Source organism: Raphanus sativus, chromosome 4 (genome assembly GCF_000801105.2).
Source record: "Raphanus sativus cultivar WK10039 chromosome 4, ASM80110v3, whole genome shotgun sequence".
NCBI lineage: Eukaryota > Viridiplantae > Streptophyta > Magnoliopsida > Brassicales > Brassicaceae > Raphanus > Raphanus sativus.
The window spans coordinates 25,765,145-25,782,013 of record NC_079514.1 but is presented as its reverse complement, the minus strand read 5'-3'; the positions used below and the strand labels follow the sequence as shown (position 1 = coordinate 25,782,013).

Sequence of the window (16,869 nt, the reverse complement as noted above, 5' to 3'; positions counted from 1 at the left end):
AGGCAGGAATGAGACGACAACTCACACCCTGCCCCTCTAACTTCCACAAACAGAAGTTCTAAACGCAAAATATTTTATAAATGCATACCGCGAGTTCAATACAACGCCCTAAAAAGGGCAGGGACTCAAAGCCACCAACGGCCAGTCCCGAAATCATAGATAATGGCCAACCAACGGCCGAAATGTAATCAAAATAAAAATCTCTAAAGGGATTGATAAACCTAGACGCTCCCCGGAGCATCACCTTCATCCTCAAAACTCACCCAAAGTAGGAACGGTCTCACCGTCGCCTCCATTGGTCGCACCACCGCTGCATGTCTCATATGCGCCGGCTTCGCGATCCTTGACTGCGTGGTCCTGGTCCTCCGAACCCTCCGAATGCAGGACAAGGGTGCACACGGATTTCAGACCAGCAAGAATCGAGTCGAAGTTGAGCAACGAACTCACGGTCTTCCCGACGTCACGTTCAAGATCGCCAATCAAAGGTGATGTGGATTTCCGCAATGAAATACTCTTAGCCAAAAATTTCGATTTTCAACTCATAATCTTCCGCCCGCAAGATCGCTCCCGCATCTTGCATGCTGGGGGGCTAACTGTTGGGGTCAAAAACGGTTATCTCGAAATCAACGGCTAAGTCTATTTATCATACGAAAGTATACGGAAGAAACGGGAAGTGATCTAAGTTTGGATAGGCCGAACGACAAGGAATCCCCCTTGAAACTTCAAAGAGCCCATTCTCTCAAACCGTGAGGACCCAGAAAACGATCAACATATCAAATCGAAGCCCTCGTCGAGACGCACGTGCTGGTCCGTAGCCGCCGGGCGGCTAGCCCCCGTGCTAGCCGTGGCCGCCGCCGGCTAGCGCCCGTGCTGGCCGTGGCCGCCGGGCGGCTAGCCCCGCGCTGGCCGTGGCCGCCGGCGGCTAGCGCCCGTGCTGGCCGTGGCCGCCGGGCGGCTAGCCCCGTGCTGGCCGTGGCCGCCGGCGGCTAGCGCCCGTGCTGGCCGTGGCCGCCGGGCGGCTAGCCCCGTGCTGGCCATGGCCGCCGGCGGCTAGCGCCTGTGTTGGCCGTGGCCGCCGGGCGGCTAGCCCCGTGCTGGCCGTGGCCGCCGGGCGGCTAGCCCCGTGCTGGCCGTGGCCGCCGGGCGGCTAGCCCCGTGCTGGCCATGGCCGCCGGCGGCTAGCGCCCGTGTTGGCCGTGGCCGCCGGGCGGCTAGCCCCGTGCTGGCCGTGGCCGACGGCGGCTAGCGCCCGTGCTGGCCATGGCCGCCGGGCGGCTAGCCCCGTGCTGGCTCGGGTCGTCGGATGACAAGCTTCCGTGCATAAGTTCTAGGCCCCGGCCGTCAGAAGTCTGTACTTTGCATCTTTCCCAAGTCTTCGCAGGACGAATCATTGAGATTCCGCGTACGAAACTCCGGTTCTTACTCCAATCTAGGAACATCGGGAAAACTTCGGAAACTCGTAAGATATCGACAGGAAGAAAGATATTAAATTCTTCGTACGAAACAGCGATGGTTATCTTAAGACACCACTCGTCTCAACTCTACGAACGAATGAAGAACTTCCGAAGAAATCGTAGAAAACCACGGAAGTCCTGGAAACGGCCCGAAAGGGACCAAACACGATCGGACAGTCCGTTTACGATTATCTGAGATATATACGACGATTTACGTTTATCTTTGCATAGCAAGATAAATGCTAAATTTCCGGAAGGATAAATGTCAAGTTCCCCGAAAATAAATGTCAAGTTTCCCGATGAAAGCCGACGAAAATGGAAAGAAGACCGCCTTGCGGCCCTGAAGGAGAATAGACCGTCATAAGAAGGAGTATATAAAGGAGCTTTGGGAGAGGAAGAAAGGCAGAGCAAAAATCCTAGAGGGAAAGCAGATCCGAGATTTTAGACTGAGGGAACTTAGAACTTAGGTGGTTAGACTAGCAAGGCATGACCTAGGACGTCTGGCCGCCTCTCGTTCTGCCTTCATCTTGTCCGCAGACTTCTGTTCCTTCGGAAGAATCTAACAATTCTTTTACTCAGAGTTCCGCTCATAGAAACCCTAGGCGTTATTCTCGACACGCCCGTTTCTATGACAAACGCTCGTACTAGACGAACTCCGCCAGGCAGTTCGATCTCTTGTTCAAATCTTTCCAACTGAACTACGTCCGACTTGATCCTCGAAAGGGGTACGTAGGCAGCCTTCCTTAAGGTCCAGTCTCAAATCTTAATAAAACCTTTCCGCGTTTATTTGATCACTTGTCGTTGGTTGTCGCAGAGAATCCGGACCTTCAGGGAAAGTTAGGTTTACTTAGCTTTCCTCCGTTTTACTTAATCAAAATCGACAGTGCGAATTTCGGTTCCCACAGCCGGTTCAAACCGATGAACTAGCTAAAGAACTCTATCTCTCACTCAGAGAAGAAACAAAAATAAAAGATCTGCTTTTTATTCATGAAATGATTACATATTTATAGTAGAATGAGTCAAAGAAGAACATAAATAATTGTGAAAAACTAGAAGCATGGAAAACACAAACAAAGACTAAGACTTTTTATGGAAAACCGAAATGTGGACTATGAATTTTGACCATAGTTTGAATGCCTCTTTCCTAGGCACGACTTTGACTCCTTTTGTTGATATTTCTTGATGCAAATGGGCAGGAGACCATCAGGAAAGGCCTGGTCGAATTTGGAGTAAAACGGACCCAAATTGAATTTGTTATAAATTTTTCGGTGGGCCGAAAAAGGCTCATTTCGCCCAGGAGCTAAACCAGTTCCTTCTTCAGTGTCACTTAGCTCATTCAGCTCCAAGTTAGTGTCGCTTAGCTCATCCAGCTTCATAGTAGTGTCACTTATCTCACTCAGCTCATCTAGCTCCAAAGTAGTGTCACGATCTGATGGAAAAATCTCGATTGGATCAAGCTGGTCGACATGATCATCATCATGGGCCGTGTCTATAAACCAAAAAGGACGGTGCTCGATTTTGGTTCTATCACTTAGCCTGCTTTCAGATGAAGAAATGGGACAGGATGATCCCCTTCCGAAGACTCAAGGTATACAGGCCTTGCATATGAGATTGCTCGAACGGAGTGGGCTTAGAGAAAAAGCAAAACGACGGTTGAGTTTCTTTGTTTGGCGATCATTTAATCGCGTGGCGATTCACAAGAGGCGCGTGGTCATCACTCTAGGGTTTCTTTCTTCACTCCCTCATTTGATCGAGACCAACCATCTTTCCTCTCATTTCTTCTCCATCTCTCTCAAGATTTTCTCTTGGTGGCTTCCTTCTTTGGAGATTCCCTTTCGCTCTTTGACATGTAGCCGTCTTCTTCCCCTTTCTTCTTCCTTTTTCTTTGCTATTTCGTTCTCTGATAATGTCCGACGGTTCCCCTAGAAAAACCCTAGACTCCCCCGTAGATAGCAGGGTTAGATCTAGGACCCTAGACTCGATGAACTCTTCCTCTCTCTCCCCTGAAGCCGCAGCCGATGCGGAAAATCCCCGTCTTGAGGAGGCTGAGAACGTCTCCTCCGGTGATGAAGCCGAAGGATCTCCATTGGTGGATCCGGTTTCCAGGATCGGAAAGAGGGATGTCGAAAAATGGAGAAGGAAGTACAATCTTCCTCAAGATTTAGTTATTCGGGTTCCGGGTCCTTCCGACAGGATTTCAGACTTTGGAGTCGATGAGGTCCCGATCTACGAGGCGTATTTTGAGTCGGGCTTTCGAGATCGCATTCCTTCGCTGATTGCGAAGCTCTCGGACAATCTGGACATCTCTCCGGGTCAGCTGACTCCTCCAGCCTGGAGAACCTTGATTGTGATTCAAAACCACAGCGACTTGGAGCGTTTTGTGCTAGGAGTGAACGTGGTGCTCTACTCATATTACGTAGCTGACTTGCCTGGATCAAGGGGAAGTATTATCTCCACCCTCGTAGTAACTGTTGGGGAAAAATATCCAGGCATAAGTTTTCTTCAGCTTCCGGATAGGTCCTCGACTTCCGGACCCTTGCTCAAAAAGAAACCAGGGACCAACCCCTGCCACAGGTCCGACCCCCTTGATCGGACCGACCCTTGAAGCAAAATAGAAGTTTTCCGTCTAAGGGGAAACTTCCATTTTTCTGATTATGGAAGAGTTCTATTACTTGAAGCCGAAATCTACAACTATAAAAGGGGAGCCCAAACCCTAGAATAAGGGATCGACGTTTCTAGACTAGGAGATTAGAGTTTAGGCGACAAAGACTAGGGTTTATACACCAACACGTTGTAGTCCCGAATCATAAACTCAATAACATCTTCTAGTTTACGATCTCTTGTCTCATATATCAAATCTTCTAGTGTTCCGTAGTACTCAAACGACCCTACACAAAAATACCATAACAGTTTGGCGCTAGAAGGAGGGGAATAATCCAACTACGTGAGGATGGCACTAGAGGACGATACTAACCAAGCAGAGATGACCCCGAGGGAGATCAAACTCCTCAACCGGCTAGAGATCCTTCAAAGTCAGGTTACCGATCTTCACAAAGCTCAGGAGACCACACCCGGAGGTCATAAACTTCTTCTAGAAGTTCAAACCCTAAAAGACCAACTTGGAGAACACTCCAAGCAACTGCAGCAGAGCGCCGAGAAGCTAGACGCCATAGAAGCGGAGAATCGTGTCCTCCGGCAAGAAAACCATACCCTCGGTGAAACCAGCAACAAGTGAAAGCGGTTCCGAACTAGGGTTCGACCCATGGCTTCGCTCAACACTCCATGCGACGGTGAAAGAGTGCCTCACTGACCCGTCTCCGCTAACGATGAACCCGAGGAACGTGAAGCTGCTCACGACGTGACCCGAGTACAAGTGGATAGCGATTCCAATACGGAAGATGAAGAGTACTCACCCGATGATCCTGGGATCTAGGACCTGGCTCTAGCCGCCTACCTAGAAAGGGTGGTTTCCGAAAGGTTTGGCACCATTCAATCTATGGTAGAAAGGCTCCCAGGGGTAGCTCCCCCTATTCGGAGGAGTAATCCATGGTCCTATTCCGATACACCTTTCGTGGAAGAGATTGCTTCGGTGGAGATGCCACGCAAGTTCTCTTTCCCGAGCATAAAGATGTATGAAGGCGGGAGATCCTGACAATCACATCGCTCAGTACAAGCAACGCATGCTAGCCGTAACAATCCCCCGGGATGCACGGGAACCTACCATGTGCAAGGGATTCGGATTGACCTTGACTGGCCCTGCTCTCCAATGGTACATCAATCTTCCTACCAAGTCCATTAAGTCCTTTGCAGCTCTTAGCGACAAGTTCGTAGAGCAATTCGCTAGCAGTCGCAACCTAGAGAAAAACTCAGACGACCTCTATGAAGTCCTCCAGCATAGGAACGAACCCCTTCGTTCCAACATAGCACACTTCAACCAAGAGAAGGTGGCTATCCTTGAGTGCAACGCTGATACAGCTATCTCGGCCTTCAAGCGAGGTCTGCTCCTGGAGGGAGATCTCTACAAGGAGCTGATTAATTATAAGTGTAGGACTATGGAGGACGTATTGTCCCGTGCTTGGGATCAAGTAAGATGGGAAGAAGATGTTGCAAGTAGGGCCAAAACCTATCCAAAGTATGATCATATGTCCTTAAAGCCAACTAGGAACGATCGCGATGAGCCCTCTCCTCTCATGTCCACTAGGGAGACTAGCAATCCGAGCAGGGGCAGGTATCAGCATCGCCTTCTGCCTAGATCCGAAGGAATGATGGTATCCACATGGTCTGACTCCCATCTTGCGATATCAAAGCCGGAGCTAATCGGTGTCCTGCGAGAAATGGGTCGTCAAGTCAAATTGCCCCCTAAGATGAAGGCCTCAGAGGCTAATCGAAACCCCAAGCGGTGGTGCGAGTTTCATAGTGACCATGGTCACACTACGGAAGATTGTATAGCCCTGAAGATGGAAGTCGCTGAGCTTCTCAAGAAAGGTCACCTAAGGGAGTTCCTCTCACACAAGGCCAAGAACCTTCTGAATAAGGAAGGTCCCGGTCTCCCTACTGAAGCAGCTCCCGCATTGCCACCACTGCAAGACCGGGTGATCCATGTTATCTCAGGCGGATCCGAAGTACGCGGAATCAGTAGTGCTGCTGCCAAGAGAAGTACTCGCAAACCAGGAACGGCCAAGAGTCCGAGGGTCCTAAGCGCCTACTCCTCGGAACGGATGAGATCAGCTTCACCGCAGGGGAGCAGGAGAAGGTCCTTGCTCCTCACCACGACGCCCTTGTCATTTCACTTACCATAGCAAACTGCTTTGTCAAACGAATACTGGTCGACAATGGGAGCTCCAGCAACATTATCTTCCGCTCGGCCTACGCCGACCTAGGGTTAGAACCTACGGCCCATACTAGAAAGGCGACTCCCCTTGTAGGCTTCAGTGGAGAGGTAAAGCAAACCTTAGGAGAGGTTCTACTCCCAGTGTATGCCGAGGGGATAAACCAGGCCATTAAATTCCTAGTCGTCGACTGCCCTTCATCGTATAATGTGATACTAGGAAGGCCTTGGATCCACGACATGGGAGCTGTACCTTCGACTTTGCATCAACTGGTCAAGTTTCCAACTCCCTGGTGTTGGGCACGAATATGGCCCGATAGCTGTCTGCTGAATGATGAAAAATGGTAACAGGCCGCGACTGGCCCATCACGAATTCGACACCTAAGAGGAGCTAAGTTAAAGCCGAAGGCTGAGAGCTAAGGCGATCGTTAAAGAGGTCACGGTGAAGAGGAAGCTCACATCATAACAATAAAAAGCGCAGGACCCGGTCAAAGGGAAGCTGTTGCGGATACCACCTCAAGCGGAGAGGATCTCGGAGATTAGTTGAAGACAATCGAATGAAGTCCAAGGCTATTTAAAGAGAAGTAGAGGACTGAAAAGAGGATCGGATTCAACTCATTTTTTTACTCAACATTCATCAAAAACATTCTCATTGTAAACACTCTTATAATCTTTGTATTCATCAAAGATCACCTTTTGTAATCATCATATTTCTATTATATCAATACAAATCGCAGTTCATTCTACAAGTTCTTACGGGATTCAGCCCTAACCTTTCCTAAACATTAAACCTGATCTAAAATCTAGGTGTGAGTTTTACCCCTCACAATTGGCGCCGTCTGTGGGGAAGAAACAATCGAATCCCTTACTCTAACTTGAGGATGAATCCTACCGATCAGACAACAAACCCGTCTGACCTTAACCTCCCGATTCAGAGCGATGGCTCACCAAACGACGGAGGCTCTAGTCCTGTAATCACAGAGCCTCGACGTGGCGACCACCGATCTGGGCAACAGCTTCCGGCTGGCGCTCGAACGAGCCAAACTACAACCGGGGGTATTAACCCGAGATCATCAGGTGGAACCGCCTCCGGGCTCCCGATCACCGAGAATCCTCAGCAGCAAGCCATTCCGAATCAAACGGAGGCTCAGCTCCTTGAGATTCGCCAGATGATGATGCAGTTAGTGGACAGAGCTCAGGAAAGTGAGCGCACGATGCATCAGCTGACTGTTCGTCAGCAACGATTCGAAGAGATAACTAGATCTCTAAAGTCAACAACCCAACCACCGCAACGTCAAGCTCCGGGGGCCATTTTTCATGATCGATTAACCGATCCCTCATTCCCCCGAGGACGTTTAAACTTTTCCCCTGATAGCACTGCTCCGGAAGGACGCGGATCTGCTTTCCAGACACCTCATACTGGGACAGCCCCCGTGTTTAATCCACCTAACACCAGTGCTATGGGAAGTAACATAGCGACAACTAGTTCCACACCCGGTCAGGTTACTGACAGGAGTACTCGCTTACCTCCTCCGCCGCCTGATCTTAGGTCCGGAGCAGGAATATCCTTCCCACCTGGGGGCAGAGCGTCAGCTTCGGTTTATCAAACCAGAAGCTCGATCCCGAATGGGGACAGTTATCAAAGGATAGATTCCGATAACCCTAGAGCTGGTGAGCGATCTAGCCCTCCAACCGCATGGGAGGATGAGCCAACTCGATTCCGTCAGGAACCTGCCCGTCGGGTACCTACTAACGACCCAAACATCCTTCCTTTAGAGGGACCTGAAGCTATCCGTAGATATATGGAACGAACTCACGCAGCTCTCCAAAAATTGGGAGCTCAAGTCCATAAAGCTACGAGCTCAGCTCCCGAAATCGATAGCTTGATCGAGGAAACTCGTGGAACTCCATTCACGGACAGAATTGCCAGCTCTCACATAAGAGATACCCGAAAAATCAGAATTCCTGAGTATGATGGGACCTCCGACCCAAAGGCCTATTTGAGAGCTTTCCGATTGGCAATCGTTAAAGCCCATTTCACACAGGAAGAATGTGAAGCAGGTTACTGCAGGACATTCGCCGAAAATTTGGTCGGAACAGCCCTTGAGTGGTTCTCCGGTCTCGAGCCAGCCTCGATAGACAATTTCGATCAATTAACTAACGCCTTCATGAAGCAGTACTCAACCCATATCCTGAAGCAAGCCTCTGAGGCCGACCTTTGGAAGGTCAGTCAAGGAATGGGGGACTCACTACGAGTCTACATCGAGAAATTCAGGGCAATAAGAACTAAGCTCTCGAATCCTAACGACCTAGTCGCCATCGAGGCTCTTAGGAGAGGTCTGATCTATAAATCGAAATTCTGGTCAGAGCTAACACTCAATACTCCTCCAACTATCGATGACGCTCTTCATAGAGCCACCAAATATATTACTCTAGAGGAGGAGACAGCTGCACTGGATAAACTCCACAAGAAACCCCCGAATCACTCGAAAGGTGAATCCTCTGAGACTAAGGGACCTCATAAAAAGGGTAACCCCCGAAATAATCAGACTCAGGGAGAACATTCCTACGCAATCGAGGAAGACAAGGAAGAGAAACCTGTTGCAGCAGCAAACAAAACTCCCTGGTCAAAAGGCTTTGATAAAGGCAAACGTTGGGCACTCAACCGAGGAATGTTGGGACCTCCAACGTCAGCTGGCAGCTAAATTCGCAGCCGGAGAAATAAAGGGCGTGGACCTTAAAAAGCCATCACCTTATCAGAAAAGAGGTTCCAGGGACACTTCCCCGAAACGCGAGAGGTCACCTGAGAAGGAGACCGATTCGCCACCTCCAGCTCCCAAGAAAAGAGTCGACATGATTCTTGGGAAATTCCCCCAAGGAAAAAGTTTACAAGTCGAAGCTCTCTTGAGCAAACCGTCCCCTCAATCGAGCCCCGACTCGAGGGTGGACTGTATCCTTGGAGGATCAGACATATGTCAAGACTCCGTCAATTCCATTAAGAATCACGTGCGGAAAGCTGTGTCTAACACTGGACCTAAACCTCCTAACCCTGAATCCAATACTAAGATTTCTTTCTGGGAGAGCGAGACCTCAAACCTTGACAGACCTCACGATGATGCGTTGATCGTCACACTGAACATCGCAGGATACGAGGTCCCTAAGCTCATGATAGACACAGGAAGCTCTGTCGACCTCATTTTCTATAACACCCTAAAAGGGATGGAAATAGACGACTACGAAATTATTGGCCAAAAAGCTAACCTCGTAGGCTTCTCCGGAGAAACAGCTACCTCATTGGGAACTATCAAGCTCCCAGTTATAGCTGGCGGAATAATGAAAATGACCAACTTAGTAGTCATCGACAGACCTTCCCCGTTCCATGCGATCCTGGGAAGACCCTGGATTCACAAAATGAAGGCAGTAGCCTCAACGTACCATCAATGTGTAAAATTCCCAACACCCGAAGGGATAACTACCATACACGGTAGCCAGAAGATATCCAGGATCTGCTATTTGGGAGGATTCGAAATCCTCAAAAAGTCCCCCCAATAGCAATTACAGATCCAGGAGGGTCGCGAAATGCAACAAAATATCCGAGGTCCCCCCAAGAACCTCACTGAAAAAGTTTGCATTGATGACTCAGATCCTGAAAGACAGGTGAGCATCGGATCCGAGCTACCTCCTGAAACAAAAAAGGAGCTCATTGATTTTCTGAAAAGCAATGTCAAAACCTTTGCATGGTCCACCAGCGACATGAAGGGCATAGATCCGAACGTCACCACCCATAAGCTAAAAGTAGACCCTACTTTCAAACCGATCAAACAAAAGCGTCGCAAGCTAGGCCTCGAGAAGGCTCAAGCTGTTAACGATGAAGTTGACCGACTTACGAAAGCTGGGTCCATTCGAGAAGTACATTACCCCGACTGGTTAGCTAACCCAGTAGTGGTAAAGGAGAAAAACGGGAAATGGAGAATCTGTGTAGACTTCACAGACCTGAACAAAGCTTGTCCTAAAGACAGCTTCCCTTTACCTCACATCGACCGCCTGGTTGAAGCAACAGCTGGCCATCGACTCCTATCCTTTATGGATGCCTTCTCAGGATACAACCAAATCATGATGGATCCTGATGACCAGGAGAAAACTGCATTCATAACCGAACGAGGAACCTATTGTTACAAGGTTATGCCATTCGGATTAAAGAATGCGGGAGCTACCTACCAGAGGCTAGTAAATAAGATGTTTGCTGGGCAACTTGGAAAAACCATGGAGGTCTATATTGACGATATGCTAGTCAAGTCCTCAGCTGGAGAAGACCATATCGCCCATTTAAGAGAATGCTTCGATATCCTTAACAAGTACGATATGAAGCTCAATCCCACTAAATGTACCTTTGGGGTACCCTCGGGCGAGTTCCTAGGCTACCTCGTAACCGAAAGAGGCATTGAAGCCAATCCGCAGCAGATAGCAACCTTCCTAGAAATGCCGTCACCTAGGACAACTAGAGAGGTACAGAGATTGACTGGACGAATCGCGGCATTAAATCGATTCATATCCAAGTCCACCGATAAATGTCTCCCGTTCTACAAGCTTCTAAGAAATAATAAAAAGTTCTTATGGGACGAGAAATGCGAGGAAGCCTTCAAGCAATTGAAAGCTTACCTCTCCGAACCTCCGATCCTATCTAAACCAGTAGTAGGAGAGCCATTGTACCTGTACCTCGCTGTGTCGACTGCTGCAGTTAGCGGCGTTCTGGTACGAGAGGAACAAAACGAACAAAGACCTGTCTATTACACCAGTAAGAGTTTGATAGATGCCGAAACAAGGTACCCTGCAATGGAAAAGCTAGCTCTAGCAGTCGTAACAGCTGCTAGAAAGCTGCGACCTTACTTCCAATCGCATTCAATCGTCGTAATGACCTCACAACCATTACGAATGATATTGCACAGCCCTAGCCAGTCCGGGCGATTGGCCAAATGGGCCATAGAGCTCAGTGAATACGATATTGAGTATAGACCTCGAGCAGCAGCGAAAGCTCAGGTCCTTGCCGACTTCATCATTGAACTAGCATCCGAGCAATTAGACTCCGAAATGGAATCTCCGAAGTGGAGCCTGTATGTCGACGGAGCCTCATCAAAACAGGGCTCCGGCGTCGGTCTAAGGCTAACTTCTTCAGCAGGAGAAACCATTGAGCAGTCATATAGGCTCGGATTCAGCGCCTCAAACAACGAAGCTGAATATGAAGCACTAATCGCAGGGTTGAAACTCGCCCTAAGTCTCGGAATTCGAGAACTAAACGCTTATAGTGATTCACAGCTAGTAGCTAGCCAGTTTCACGGAGAATATGAAACGAGGGACGAAAGAATGGGGGCATATCTCGAAGTCGTCCAGAACCTCACCAGACAGTTCGACAAATTCGAGCTAACAAGGATCCCACGAGGAGAGAACTCCTCAGCAGATGCGTTGGCTGCTTTAGCTTCCACGTCAGACCCCCTCGTAAAACGGATCATACCCGTAGAAGGAATCGAAAAACCAAGCATCGACATAGCTACTAAAGCTGAGAAAGAGAGCAAACTAACAGAGCAACCCGAGGGTACCTGCCCTGAAACGGTAGCTACCCAAGTTTTCACAACATTTTGGTTCCCAAAAACCAGAATATGCAGCTCTAAAAAGCATACCTCCGGGAACACAATCCAAATCACGGAAGGTATTCCTCGAAATTCAGACTCCCTGGAGCCTGATCTCAAGAATACCCCCGGGGGCACCAACTCAGACCCACTCGTCTGCAGAGTCAAAACCAGAAGCCGTTCAGCTCTCCAAAATTCATCTGGAGGTATTCCTCGGAATTCAGACTCCCTGGAACCCAATCCTACCAATACCTCCGGGGGCACCACAACACCAGGTCCCGAACAGGAACCTCCCTCGTCTCTTCATAACAAAGTTGTAGGGAGAGAGGATTGGAGAATTCCAATCACGCAATACATCCTAGAAGGAAAGACTCCACCCAATAAATGGGAGGCTCGAAAGCTCAAAGCATTAAGCGCGAGATATTGCGTAACTGAATCTGTCCTCCTCAAACGAAGCATTTCCGGACCTTACCTAAAATGCGTCCATGGCCTCGTTGCTATGAGACTCATGAAGGAAATGCACGATGGTTCCTGCGGGAACCACTCTGGAGGAAGAGCTCTAGCCATCAGAATCAAAAGACAAGGATATTTCTGGCCTACCATTATTGCAGATTGTGAGGCCTATTCCTCTTCATGCGACAAATGCCAGAGGCATGCACCGATTATACACCAACCTGCGGAAAAGCTGTCCAACATATCCGCCCCTTATCCATTTATGAGATGGTCCATGGATATCGTGGGACCACTAGTAGCATCAGGAAGTGGAAAGAAGAAGCTACGCTTCCTCTTAGTCCTAACAGACTACTTCACGAAATGGATAGAGGCTGAAGCTTTCCAACAGGTAACCAGGGTCGAGGTCGAGCAATTTGTGTGGAAAGAAATCGTGTGTAGACACGGCGTCCCATACGAAATCGTAACTGACAATGGAGGACAATTCATATCCCACGATTTCAAAATATTTTGTGACAAGTGGAATATTCGCCTGACCTTCTCATCACCTCGCCGACCTCAAGGAAACGGACAGGCGGAGGCTGCTAATAAATCAGTATTAGCAAACCTCAAGAAACGCCTCGGAACCCAGAAGGAACTCTGGTCAGAAAAGTTACTTGAAGTACTTTGGGCATGTCGAACCACCCCACGAAAAGCTACAGAAGAAACTCCTTTTTCCTTAGCATATGGGATGGAAGCTGTCGTTCCAGCTGAAACCATTGCTGGTAGCCTCCGCCGGGAACTCTGTACGTCCAATCCCGCAGCTAATGATCAGCTCCTAACTGACAGCCTCGATCTAATCGAGGAAAGACGGGACCGAGCTCTGATTCGCATTCAGAACTATCAGCAAGCAATGGCACGACAGTACAATTCCAAAGTCAGGCTCCGACAGTTCGCTGTAGGTGACCTAGTACTTAGGAAAGTTTTCGAAGGAACCAAGGAACCAGATGCTGGGAAGTTAGGAACCAACTGGGAAGGTCCCTACCAGATCATCCACGTGGTACGACCTGGCGTTTACAAGCTCCGAAAGGTGCGAACCGGGGTACCTGAAATCAGATCGTGGAACGCCACGAATCTTAAGAGATATTATCATTAGGTACCTAAAATTCCTGAACTACGTTAGGCTTGATCCCTTGACTGGGTACGTAGGCAACTCCGTCATGAGTGCAGCCCCAACCTCATTTCAACACTTCGTTCACCACAATCAAAGGGGGCATATGTCTGATTAAAAACACATAGCCCACGCAGCAAATGTATGATACAAGCAATTGTATGATTACTATGATACCATGTATCCAATTATCAATAAAGAAATTATTCTCGATATCTCAATTCTTTAACAAAACAGGTCCCTGCAAACCTGACCTAAGGTCTTAAAATCCTTAACAATCCCAAAGGTCTTAAAATCCTTCAAACAATATCAGGTCTCGACGAACCTGAACCTAAGGTCTTAAAATCCTTCAAACAATATCAGGTCTCGACGAACCTGGACCTAAGGTCTTAAAATCCTTCAAACAATATCAGGTCTCGAAAACCTGGACCTAAGGTCTTAAAATCCTTACCAAATCTTCAAGGTCTTAAAATCCTTATCAAATCTCCAAGGTCTTAAAATCCTCATCAAATCACAAAGGTCTTAAAATCCTAAGCAAATCTCAATAGGTCTTAAAATCCTAAGCAAGTCTCAACGGGTCTTAAAATCCCACAAACAAATTCAGGTTCCCAAGAACCCCCACCTAAGCACTTCCTTAATCCCGATACTCCAAGAATTCCTCTTAAGGAACTAAAAACGACCAAAGTCTTCCAGACTTATCATAAGATTCGATTATGATCAAGTTCTCATATTTCACGACTAAAGCCAAAAACTCAAAATGAAACGAAAACCAAGTTTGAAATTAAACAAGGGTTTAAAAGCCTCCCAGGCTAACAAAGATTCGAAGTGCAAACAGATAAAGGTTTAAAAGCCTCCTCAGGCTATAAGTCTTAGAAACAAATGAAACAAAGCCCATCGGGCAGAAATCCTAGAAAACATGAAAGAGCCTCAGCTCTTAAACTTCCTTGTCATCCGAGCTCTTCTCAGCTCCCTTACCAGCTGGATCTTCCTCCTCAGGAACCTCCTCCTCCATCTCCTTGTCGCTACCTCCAGAGGCGGTTTCGACTGGGGCTGAGTAAGAACCCACCAATCCCAAATTAGAACCGAACTCTCCAGAAAGGAGAGATTAAACATATTAACCTCAAAAGTACCTGAGCTCTCAGAGAGTTGGGGAAGAGGGAGCTTGCCGATCGAGAAGTCCGAGACCTGAGCCTTCTCGTATGCCGCAACAGCTTCCGGCATTATTGCCACCAAGCGATCATACTCGTCTTGAGTACTCTTAATCTCGCCATCCAGCATGTCTTTCAGGAGCTCGGTGTTGGCTTGAATCTCTTGAGCATGAACCAGGAGGTCGACTTCGTCCTTCTTCTTGGAGAACTTCTCCTTGACAACAACCAGAATTTTGTTGTAGGCTTCGGCTACCTCCTTCTTTCCTCTCCGGACGGCTAGCCTGACCTCAGCTTCCTTGTTCTTTGGCTGCTCTGAGATGTGGCAATCAGCTCCTTGACTTGATACTCGGCTATCTTCCGAGCAGCATCCAACTCCCCAATCTTCCTATTTTTCACCTGGAGGTCAATCAGCTGGCTCTCGATCGTCCCTTGCTGAGCATCACACTTGGAGCCAAGTCTCTTCACCTCAGCTTGGAGATCCGAGATCAGAGCCCGAGTCTGTTGAGCTCAGTCTTGTTGGCCTTGACCAATTCAGTGACCTGGGCTAATTCCTCAGCACTGGGGGCATTGTGTACAGCGTCCTCAAATTTGAACTGAGCCCTGTTGATAGCACCAGCCAGCTACAGAAAAACGAAAAACGATTTAGCAAAAATCTTCCAAAGAAAAAGCTAAAAGATGAAATAACTTCATACCTGACCCATGTGATGAGCAATATCGACGTACTCATCCTTGTGCGTGAGATTGGAGATCGAAGGGAGGGAACACCCGGGACTCTTCATATGCCTCATCAGAGTAGCCAAACCCCACGGATCGTCCAAAACCGATCCAGGCTTCGAATGAGCAAAGTTCCAGCCAACGGTTCCTCCTCTAGAGGAGGAGGAGGAAGACCTCGAAGGTCTGTCAACCTGGTCAGTTCGGGACCTCTTGTTCCTCGGGGGCTCAAACTCCGGAGGATCCTCGCCATTTGAGGATCAGCCTCAGCCATCGGAACCTCGGAGGGAAGGCCAACTTCCTGAACCTTAGGCTCCGAAGAGCCAACACCTTTAGCAGGAGCAGAGCCTCCTTCGTCAAGAGCCTCCTTCACAGAGTCAAGGAAGGATCCTCCCTGGTTCTTGTCACTCCCTCTAGAGGAGCTGGCAGCCTTGGTCGATCTACCCCTGGAACGGAAGGAAGGTTGAATGGCATCTTCTGTGATTGAGTCTTCGAGGAAGTACTTGCTCCGGAGGAAACTTCGAAAACTGAATCACCCTCAGAAACTAAAACATGAAAAAGATTCATTAATCACATGAGACAAATTCGGATAGTAAAAATCATGAATTAAGAATAAAAGGTTACCTTCTAAACCAGCAACCGTCACTGAATCAGGGAAGGACGCCTGGTATCGTTCAGGAACCTAGCTGATCCAACTCTCGAAGTGGTGTAAGCTACCCAAGTTAGGGCTATGCTGAAGCTTCCTGTAGAGAGCTCTAGTGAGTTTACTAGACAACTTGACAGGATCTTTGATTTCTGCAAAAAGAGTCAAAAGATAATTAGCACAACATGACAAACAAAGAAAACATGCGAATATATCCCTAAAATCCTAACCGGAAATATCAGACCACGAGTTCCTGAGGTCACGGCCAACAGGAACCGTCGAGGGATCAATTCTTGACATAAAAGGAACTTGAATACGCCTAGCCCTGGACGACAGGGGAGGTAGTAGGTACCGCTTCCACCATCCTTGGAAGTACTCTCCTTTATCGAAAAGAGACTCATCAGCTCGGTCAACCAACGATGACTCCTTCCTCCTTGGCCCTAGTGATGAATCCGTTTATCACTCGGATGACCGAGGGACAAAGTTGAGGAAGAGCCAGCTGATAGTGATCTAGGAGGTCAAGCAAAGGGTGGGAAGGGAAACCGAAGATGGCACTTAGCGATGTACTTCTCATGAACGCAGAACCAACCCTCCGGACAGTTTCGGGGGTTTCGTCGTCTTTACAAGCCCTAGCTAGGTCATCTTGCCGTGGGCTTGAACGATAAGGTTGGTAACGTCCTTGGCTCTTTAAGAGCGAAGGAAAGTGAGGCCAGAGGAGGCGCTCTTGCCACCTTTCTTCTTCATCCTTTTGACTCTTGCCCCGATCGAGTCTTTAACTTTCTTCTTCCCGCGTGTCCTTCATCTTTTCTCCGGCTTCTCGTTTGACCTTCATAAGACGAGCACCGGAAGTGGAGATTTGAA

The 16,869-nt window shown here is 48.5% G+C and overlaps 2 protein-coding genes across 2 annotated transcripts; both read left to right on the top strand.

The window, feature by feature from the left end:
- Positions 1–5,086: 5,086 nt before the first annotated feature.
- LOC130511239 (uncharacterized) lies at positions 5,087–6,630 on the top strand. The gene is made up of 2 exons (XM_057008143.1): positions 5,087–6,207; positions 6,300–6,630. The coding sequence occupies exons 1-2, from the start codon at positions 5,087–5,089 to the stop codon at positions 6,628–6,630; spliced, it is 1,452 nt and encodes a 483-aa protein (XP_056864123.1).
- Positions 6,631–9,954: 3,324 nt separating this feature from the next.
- LOC130510859 (uncharacterized) lies at positions 9,955–13,602 on the top strand. Its single transcript, XM_057007555.1, has 2 exons — positions 9,955–11,889; positions 12,016–13,602. Exons 1-2 carry the CDS (start codon positions 10,036–10,038, stop codon positions 13,489–13,491), a joined length of 3,330 nt encoding a protein of 1,109 aa, XP_056863535.1. The 5' UTR covers positions 9,955–10,035; the 3' UTR covers positions 13,492–13,602.
- Positions 13,603–16,869: the final 3,267 nt, after the last annotated feature.